At 51.1% G+C, this 10,061-nt stretch overlaps 1 protein-coding gene across 1 annotated transcript; it reads right to left on the bottom strand.

Moving 5' to 3' along the window:
- Positions 1–1,305: 1,305 nt before the first annotated feature.
- On the bottom strand, positions 1,306–7,903 carry OTP (orthopedia homeobox). The gene is made up of 3 exons (XM_062612357.1): positions 7,093–7,903; positions 5,759–6,168; positions 1,306–2,011 (listed from the first exon to the last, which is right to left on the bottom strand). The coding sequence occupies exons 1-3, from the start codon at positions 7,127–7,129 to the stop codon at positions 1,481–1,483; spliced, it is 978 nt and encodes a 325-aa protein (XP_062468341.1). The 5' UTR covers positions 7,130–7,903; the 3' UTR covers positions 1,306–1,480.
- Positions 7,904–10,061: the final 2,158 nt, after the last annotated feature.

Here is a 10,061-nt window from a genome sequence, read left to right as displayed (position 1 = left end):
TCTTCCGTGGGGCTTGCCCCTCAGCAGCCACTCAACTCATTTCAGAGACGGCAGAAAGGTCCGGGGCCAAGCGCCCTCTGCTCCTGCTGCCCCCCGCTCTCGCCCCTTCACCACTCAGCTCACAGTTTAAAGACAAACCACGCAGAAAGATTAACAAAAGTTTATTAGTCATGAAGTATTAAAATCGTGATAAATGAAAGGCTTCAATGCAAAGTTCAAGCAAGCAAACTATCCCCAAACTTGAGACAAAGGACTTGGTGAATCCTACAGAAGGAAGTCCTGTCTTTTTTTTTTTTTTTATGTTTTTTGCCTGCGGTTCAAGACACCTCTCATATCTCACACATCACATCAAAATCTATATTTTTTCATATCACTTACTGAAAATGATTTTATTTATCCATTCACATTAACTTGATATAAACGTGTCCGGAAAAGTCAAGTAATATGTTTTATATTAGATCAAACATTTAAGAAACCCAAAATTCAATAAATAAGCACAGACAATAAGTTAAAACATATCACGAATCGACCAGTATGTAACGAGAATGCTTTATCTACACAAAACATCCTATTTCACATCGTATGATCATTCCTCCAGCGGCCCTGCCCTGCGGCGGGGTGACCGGCACATGCAGACGGGCAGGCCGCGGGGCCGAACCGGGCCGGGCCGATGCGGGCCGGGCGGGGCGGGAGCCGCGGCGGTGCCTCCGCCGTCGGCAGCGGAAGATGCAGGAGGGAGAATAGCAGCAAAACGTAAATAAATGCGTAAATAAAGGTGGGGCGGATCGGCAACTCAACTGTCACGGAACCAAAGATCCGGAAAGGGAAGTGCTCTTGCCTTTTTTTTGCCTTCCCCCCCCCCCCCATTTTCCTCCCCCGCGTGCTTTACTTTTAGAAAACTTTTTTTTTTTTTTTTGCTTGTTTTCCTTTTTCTCCATCTCTCTCGCTTGTAAATGCTTTATCAAAACGGATTTGATTCTCTCTGGGGTCTCTGTGCCGCTCCGCGCACCCGCCCGGCCGCCCCCATAGACGGCGCCCTCTCAGCGGAGGGGGCCGGCGGCAGATCCTGCTCTTGAATAAGCATAAAAACTAGGAAAACAAAACCAAACAAAGCATTTCTTTGCAGAGCCGGTCGGGGGCCGGCGGGAGCGCCCGGTCGTGGCGCGGCAGGAAGGAGCAAGGGAAACAGGGAGGGAATCAGAGCCCGGGGGTTTCCGGGTGCTCCCGCCGCCGCTGGAGGGGACGCGGCCGCCGGGGGGGCAGGGGACGCGCGGGGGGGGTCGCGGGAGGGGGGTCGGGGGGTGTACGGGGGGATGGGGGTGTTTCTGGGCCCACAAACCAGCCCTTTGGCGTCTGGTTTCAGATCCTGAGTCGACTCCCTGGTAAGTCAGGTGGGGGAAGGCGGGGGTCGGGCATGGACGGGCGAGCGACGCGAGGGTGCAGGGCCAAGCGGCGGCGGCGGGGGACGTGGCGGCGGCCATTAGGTGAAGCTCATGGAGACTGTGTGCTCTAGTGCTTTGCGGCGGAGGGAGGCGATGCTCGTTCCCCGCCACACGTCGCTGCTGTCCGGGGAGCTGCAGAGCTGGGGCGAGCCGGTCACGTTGCTGGGCCCAGGCAGGGAGGCGGGCACCATGCCGGGGAAGGCGGGCTGGTAGAGGTGCGACTGCAGCCCGGCCCCGTTGGAGCCCGCCAGGCTGTTGGAGAGGCCCATGGAGTTGGGCGGCGGCCCCGCCGCCAGGCTGCACTGGGAGAGGGACTGCGCCATGGCCTGCTGCCGGCCCAGCGCCGGCGGCAGCGGCAGCTGCGACACGCCCGGCATGGCGGCGGCGGCCCAGCGGGTGTCGTTGGCATGGAAGGAGCAGAGGCTGTCGCCCATAGCGGCGGCGGCGGCGGCGGCAGCCGAGGGGAACTGCGGCAGCCCCGGCGTCGGCAGCAGCGTGCCCGGGGCGCGGAAGACGTTCGTGGTCTTCTTGCGCTTCTTCCACTTGGCCCGCCGGTTCTGGAACCAGACCTGCGGGCGGCGGGCAGCGACAACACAGTTAGCGACACCAGCCAGCCAGCCCGGGCGCGGCTCGGTGCAGCGGGACCCGCCACCCGGCCCGGACCCTACCCCGACTCTCTCCCTTCTCCCCCTCCGGCCTTTACCTCTCACACAGCTGCTCTTTACACCCGCAGCCCTACGCGTATTCCCCGTCACCAGTTAATGATACTGTTGGAACTTTTTATAGCGAAACCCGTAGATGCGTCAGTCCCAGGACTGAGCTGCCTGCGGCCTCCCTCGGGGAGAGGGTCCGGGAGAGGAGCCAGGCCTTCGCCCGGAAAAATATATGAAAAATAACAGTTACACCAGCAGAAAATAAATGAGCGGCCCACGGCTCTTGCCCTTGCGTGGAAGCGCTCCCTAGCCGCCACCGTAGCAGACCCCAGTGCAGCGGGGCGGGGAACCGTGCCCCTGGCCGGGTAGTGTTGCCCGAACCCATCCAATCCAACCGCCCGTGTTCGGGGCTTTTCTATAAAAACAAAACCAGAAACCCCCCAGAAGATGTTCTCGGTGCTCGGGAGGTGGTGCCGCCCCGGTGACTGAGTGGGTGTCGCCGCGCCACCGTCGAAATCACAGGGGGAATTGCGAGGGGAGAAAAACGGGTCCACTCGAATTCGGAGGATCCCTGCTGCCAGAGGTGCTGGAGCCGCGGTTTTGTGCTACATACGTACCCAGATGGAGAACGACCGGCGCGCGTTAGCGGGATTGAACAGCCGTTAGGGAGCTAAGTGTTATATCGAAAAATCCGTTCAATTATCTTTTAGGGTTAATAGTTAAATTGCGGCTACAAAATCTTTTTATGTTTCATGGTTTACTGGTGGTGTAAAGAATCTCCATCAGGTCTGATCTCCTCAGCTCATAGCTACGCCGCATATGCTTTTAAAATGTGAATGTTTCCAGATGAAAACTGGTGCATGACAGATTAAAACGCAAGGAAAACCTGGGGGAGATGTTGAAAATGCACACATGACAACTCTAGAAATATATTAACCACGAGCGTTTGGCAACTTTGGGCTCCTTCTGAAATGCAGCTAGTCCCTGAAAATTATTAATACAACAGTGAGAATCTAATGGAGGTTGGAATCTAAAAATCTGCCTTGATGATGTCTGCTGTTACAGTAATATAGACGTACTGTAAATGTATTTTAAAATATATAGCCCATTTAATTCCCTAGCTATAAACGGGTTAGAGAGAAAGGGAGAGAGAAGGGAGACAATATCACTTTTGTTTTTCTATTTTTTTTTTTTTCGCTTTCATGAGCCGAAGCTTTATGAAGATCTCATTGGAATCTAGTGGATGATTAATGTGAAGATTTAGTAGGAAATCTGGAGAGCTGTATTAAAGCTCAGATCTCAGGTTCATTTCGATCAGTCAGCCGTGAACTCTGGGCCGAATTCATTACACTTTAATAGTGCTGGGAGAGGAAGAAAATGCAATTTCTCATTCCATTAGAAAACTAGAAAATACTTTCAGCTTGTCCCCTATTAAGATGTGGCAGGTGACGGGACCATTGTGGGGGACACGGTCAATGGAATTACAGCACATTATTTTTGTTCGTATAAAATATTGAAAGGCAAGCCTGACTGTGCAGAAGTTATTTCACTGATTTGGTTTTTATGTAAATAAAATATTGAAAGTTAATTAATCCGTGCTAGAGACTAATGATTATGCTTATTATATTGCATTTGATCGTGTAATTTGCATGATTCTCGCATTGCTGCTTAATAAGCCATTCCAGGTTATAAATAATTCTGAAATTGGTTTCTAATAATGGCATGCTATAAAAAGAATGGTTTTATTACAGCAGCCTGAAAAGCAGAGCAATATCAGACGTGGAATTGGACTCCTGTTTAAGCACCAGCCGCTTTAATAATTATTTAAATGTATCATATACATTAAATACAGCTCTAAAATGAGGAAAATGGTGATTTATCCTAGCATCTAAAACCCTTAAAAACATATACAGCCGCTATAAATTAACTGTTTGGAGCATTCCTTAATCAGTGTGGAGCCCACATGCTGCAAGGAATGTGTAGGCAATCTGTTAACTATAAAGAAAACTGTAAAGTACTGGCATAAGAACATAAACCAATTACTATTTAATTTAAATTTGGTCAAGGAGCGGTGATACATCGGATTGTGAAGTAAATACATTAAATAAATTGTTTTGCCTTAGATTACATAATGTTAATCATTTTGAAGTGTTAATTAAGAAGGTTATGTTGATCTGATTACTTTTTAAACTACAGAACATTATTGTAAAAAATATTTAAATTACCGCTCTATTAAACTGTTTTTATCAGCAGTCTCGAGCTATTAGCGTTGGTTTAAGATTATGCAGAGGCCATTAAAACACTTTGTCTTTCTTCCTACGAAACTCTTTGATGTGCTGTTAGAAAAATAACTATTTCCATTTTATATTTTATATTTTACTTCATTTACCACACTCCTAATATTGAAATTGGTATCATTAACCTTTGGAAACCCAATAAAGTTTAATAGACCTCGTTTTCTTTTTTCGTAGAGTCAGTTGTCCAATTATATTTTATTTGTGAACCTAATTTCTTTCTTAATTTAAACTAATTATGGTCCTGTGTAGGCTGAGTCAAATTGTTTTACTTTTGAAAAGCAAACGTGCTTTTTCTGTCACATTCAAGAACAGACTGTTTTCGTTCATAAAACCCGCTCATTTAGGGATTTCTTTTGACGTGTCTTTATTTAACTGAGGAATGTAACCTGGCTGAGAGGAATTTTGAACACCGGCTGCAGTAAAGTGCGGCGGCATTTCCCGTGCGCTGTGCTGAGCGGGGATGCACATCCCACAAGTGCTTCTATTGTGCAGGATTTCATTCCGTGGAAGGAACTCACCCAGAAAGTCGATAAAATATCATTTTACACACAAAAGCTGTATTGGAGCAGTCTCGCGGTTTATATTTGCCTAAAGAGTTTTTCACATGACTACGTGCAAATGCATTTATGTCTGTGTGCACATGTGTATGTACGTGTATGTACTTTAGAGAAGAAAGTACACCCTACGTGTTAAAGTTACTCGCTACCTCTCCTGTCTCTAGGCATTAGAAAGGTGGCAGTCCGGGGAAACTGCGAGTCCAGCTAGAGCTGCCTTTGACCGAAGAGCCTTTTTAGCAGCCTGTGTGCCTTCCCCCGCTCACCAAGGCGACCCTCCCGCCGGCAGGCTCCAGGGGACGCCCGTTCCGGGCTGCGACATAGCCGCCCGGCTATCAGTACCCTGGAGAGCGGCCCTGCCACCAGCAGCCGGGGCAACAACCCCGTGGCACACTGCGCCGCCGGGAAGAGGCGCGATTCGCCGGCGGTTTGGGATCGCCTCTTAGCGCCGCGCTATTACTGGGAGGGCTGAGACTCGCGCCACCCGGGCTGCGCCTTCCCGGGCCCTTTCCTGCCGCGAGTTGGGCCGTGGAGCGGGGGGAATCCCCGCCCGATTCCCACTAGGGACCACCGAGCTGTGGGGGGCTAGGGGACAAGGGGACACCCCGAAGGGACATTTTTGTGGAAAGGGGGGGCGAGGATGTCCGGTTTCAAGGCTTCCTGAATGAACTGTTGCGTTAGGGCTGAGGTTCGGGGACACCCGCCGCCCGCCCCGTTGTGACTGGCCTCGCCGCCGTCCGGCCCTGCTGCCTTCGGTGCGATTGGGGAAGGTGCCGGCGGGGTGGGAAGTGCGCGGGGATCGCTGCTCATACCTGCACCCGGGACTCAGTGAGGCCGATGCGCAGGGCCAGCTCTTCCCTCATGAAGATGTCCGGGTAGTGGGTCTTGGCGAAGCTTCTCTCCAGCTCGTTCAGCTGTGCCGGAGTGAAGCGGGTGCGGTGCCGCTTCTGCTTCTGCTGCCCCTGTTGCTGACCAGCCTGGCTGGGGTTCTGGCCACCCTGCTGGCCTTGCTGCTTGTCGGGGTCTTTGGCGCTGACGGCTAAGGAACTGGGGTTGGATCCCACCGTGGTGATGTCCTCCCCCGGCAGCAGGGTGGTCCCTTCTACCGTGTCCGAGTTGGGAGCCATGTCTCCCGGGTGTCCCCCCGGATCCGAGCCCCCTACGCCCAGCCGACACTTCACCGCCTCCCGGTGTCCCAGCAGCTCGGCCGCATCTTTCATCCCTGCGGAAGCAAAGGAGCTGCGGTCACTCCCCTGCAGTCGGGCATGCATCCATCAGAGCCGCTTTCCAGCGCCCTGAGCGGGTGAGAAGCACCCGGCCACCGCCACAGTCTCCCCCCGCCTCCCCACGGCCACCCGCAAGCCCCGCAGCCCGGATGGGCTCGGCTCCACGGAGCGCAATGTCCCTGGCCTAGCGCAACCGGGGCGCGGAGAGAAAACTTTACACCGAGGAGCTCCTCGTCATGCTTAAATAATCAGCTCTCTGCCGGGCCTTCCCTTCCGAGACCAAGAGAGGGAAAGAACAAGGGGGGACAAGTTTTGTCGGGTTCAGACGGCTTTTTCCAGAAGAGCTGGTAAAAGAAAGAGATGGAGAGAGAGAAAGAAAGAAGGAAAGCTCGAACCGCCCTGCTGCCAGGAGCTTTACCTCCCTGACAGATGTGTGGGGACCTCGGTCACCCTGGCCGATCTTTCCCCTCTCCTCCATCCACTCCTCTAAACAAACTAATGAATAACCATAAAGAGCCAGATACAGGTATTTCTCTTTAAGGAAAAGAAGGAAAGGGAGAAGCGAGCAGGAGAGCAGAAAAAGGCCACCCAGAACTCCCTTGTCCTAAAATAATCATCATCATCATCATGATAATAACGTGTAGGTATGTATATAAAAACAGGGGAGAGGGAAATTAAATGATCCACAACTCGCTGTAGATCTACATACTCCTCTTTTTTTTTTCTTCTTTTTTTTTTTTAATGTTAAATCAAATTAAACTTCAATACAGTACAATTACTTTTAAAGGAATTAGCCCATTTAGATCGCATTAAGGTAAAATAAGGAACAAATTGTCAATTTCCTGCTCCGGCTTTCTCCCCGCTCGCTGCCGCCGGCGGTGCAGCAGTCTCAGGGCGGGGGGGTGCTGGGGGAAACTCACCGAGACGGGCGTCCAGGAGGTCGGCGTGAGACAGCATCGCGCACCGCTCCAGGGCGAAGGCTGTTCCCCCCCAAATTTTAGCGGCCTTAAGTTATTTAAAATAGATATAAGATATGAGATATATATATATATATAGATCCCCTAAATGAAAGAAAATTCGGTGTGTGGTTAAAAAGGGGGTCTCTTGCATTATAATGTCCTTTAGAGAGACGGGGAGGTGCTTAACACTTCAATGAACCTGTGAGCAGCTCGGCGCGGGGACCAATCAGGAGGGCAGCCTGCAAATGTCAGCGCCCGGATCGCCCCGCTCCGCCCGCCCGCCGCCCGCCCGCCGCCCCGGCCTCCCGCCGCCCAGGCCCGGCCCGCGCCGCGCCGCCGTTCCCTTCCGTGCTCCGCTCGCCCTCGCCGCCCTCCTTACCCCTCTTCCCTTGTCTTCCAAATGCACATTTGCCACCCTTCTCCCGCTCCAGGTCACCCCTTATTTATTGTGGTTTTCATTTCTTTTTTTTTTTCCTTTTTAATGCTTCCCAGGAGCGCACCCTCGCACCCGGCCCAGTCAGGCTCCTAGAAGTGGCTGGCAAGCACAGCGCCGACCTAGGGGGATGTAAAACGTTGAGCAAGGGCTGGTCCTGCTCGCCAGCCGCCCAGGGGAACGGGACCGGCGGCGGGAACCGCGACCGGCTCTCACCCACCCGCCGTCTCCGCGGGGCCCCGACGGCTGCGGGGCGGCGGGAAAAAAGAAACTTGGGTAAGCTCCCACAGTGCCCGCGCCGCAGAGGCTCGCCCGGCTCCGGGGCTGCCCGCCAACCTGGTCTCGGTCTCTTTAGCCAGGTGCAGAAGCACAACGGCAACGCAGGGAGAGGAGGGAGGGAAGCACGGCGCGTCCCCGCCGCCCCGGGAGCGCTGCCTCCCGGGCCGGGATTTAAAAGCCCATAAACCCAATTTTCTTTTTTTTCGGGTAAAGTTTCTTAAGTTCGCATCGCCTACAAACTGAATTCAAAGCAGTAAATAAAGTTAAATGCTTTTTATTTTCCTCTTGAATATGTTAAACTACTCGAACAATTTAGAGTGCTTTGCACAAGTGAAGCGAACCATTTCTAATGTTCTGATTTTTCAAAGCCAGCCAACAACAAAGTTTAGATTAGTAATATATTTCTAACCAGAGTAATTTTCAAGATCATTAGGCATTTATGTAATTAGTGCCAAATCTATAAGCTTTTATTACGATTATTAGAGTAAAATCAGTATAAATTTGTACTAATTTACTACTGTTTAGACTTGGCTGTCAAGCCAAGAGGTTCTTATTGTAAATGATAACTGAGGAAATTAAGTGCAAAATTCTGTACCATTTCTGATCCGCTCCTAAACAATCCGTTTCAATTGTATTTGTAGCAGAACATAATGCCCTTTTAAAGTTATTTGACTTGTATTTTTATTTGCAAAACAAGAAAAATACCCTCTAACCGGGCACAATGAAAACTGATATTTACTATTTCCAACTTGATTAACATTGATTTTTAATTCAAAAGTGATGCAATTAAGATTATTCATTTAGTGCAAATAAAGCTTCCACCGAAAAGGGAGCCCAGTGAAGTCTGTGTTAAATAATACAGCGCCAATGGCTTTTTTTATCCTCGCCACCCAATTGACTTACGCAAAACATTGTAAATACTGCATGCGAACAGATGCAAGAGTGGTTTTGTTTGCAGCTCAGATGTGCAGGGGTTTCGGCAGCGACTGAACAAGGAGACAAAGGAACCGGCCGACCGATCTCGAGCGCAGTTTTACTGCCTTTTTTTTTTTTTTTTCCCCTCCCTCCTCCCTGCTCAGGCTACATTGATTCAATCCAGCTTTCGAGACGTCGGGCTGTTGCAATGAACCTGGGTGCCCGGAACGGCCGCTAAAAGCAGGGAGAGAAACCCAGAGCCGGGCCACAGTCTAGCTGCAGAGAGGGAGAAAGAAAGAAAGAAGTGGAGGTGGGGTGGGAGTTTCGGGATATTTGTTTTCCCCTTTCTTTCTCTTTTTCCGGGTGGATGGGAGACGGTGGAGATGGCTTATTTGTTTTGCCTTCTTCCTTTGAAAATCACTGTGTGTCTGCGGCTCCGGGGCAGGAGGGGAAGCCCCGGCGGTGAAAATTCCCGACAGCCGCCCTCCGGCCACTGCCAGGGCCGGGACTCGCGGAGCGGAGCCGCCGGAGGAGGGTCGGGCCGGGGCCGGCGGGAGCGAAAGGGCACGCATCCTTCCGCGGCCCAGGGGGGGTCGGGCCCTACCTGGGGCCGGAGTTATGCGAGTGCCGGCCGGAGTGTTTGGGGTTCAGTTTTAGCTGTAGCTGCTGGCAGAAATGACCGGGCGCTGCAGGCGGCCGAAGCCTTCTTCTGCCGAGCTTGGTACTGGCAGGGCGGCACGGCGAGCCTGCGCGTCTATTCTGTGGTGTTGTATGTTTCGGATCGATAAATAAATGTGTAATAGTTAATGTGCAGACACATCAGAGTAATAACAATGGGATGAAATCAAAGGATTATCAATCTGTGTTAGTAACTGCTGAATAACAATGTTGCAGTGTGATTGATAGCGCGCTTCATTTTATGACTTTTCTATTGCTCTTGATTTTTATAGCAGTATAAACAAACTAAATCATTTCTTCGAAGACTTCAGAGCGAAATCGTCTTAAGGGAAGGGGGAAATCAGAGAAGGAAGTCCGCGGGAGAGAACGGAGCGAGCAGGGCTGACACTCTAGCGTGTCAGAAAGAAAATGACAATAGGGCATATGTAAAATACCCTAATCGCATTCTGCTTCCGCGCACTCCTGTTTTGTCAAGTGCCTGAATTCACCTGGGCAGTGTCGGAGATGTATTTACAAGGATTTTATTCCCCGTCATCTTTCCATTTTCCCAGTGTAGCCAGAAAACTGCCAGTCAAGTCCGTTCCCTGTTACAATTTACGGTATTCCCCACATGATCATAGGAACT

This window comes from Pezoporus occidentalis, unplaced genomic scaffold (genome assembly GCF_034315485.1).
Source record: "Pezoporus occidentalis ecotype Australia unplaced genomic scaffold, CSIRO_AGI_Poc_V1 ctg16, whole genome shotgun sequence".
Lineage (NCBI taxonomy): Eukaryota > Metazoa > Chordata > Aves > Psittaciformes > Psittacidae > Pezoporus > Pezoporus occidentalis.
This window is presented reverse-complemented; position numbering and strand designations above follow the sequence as displayed.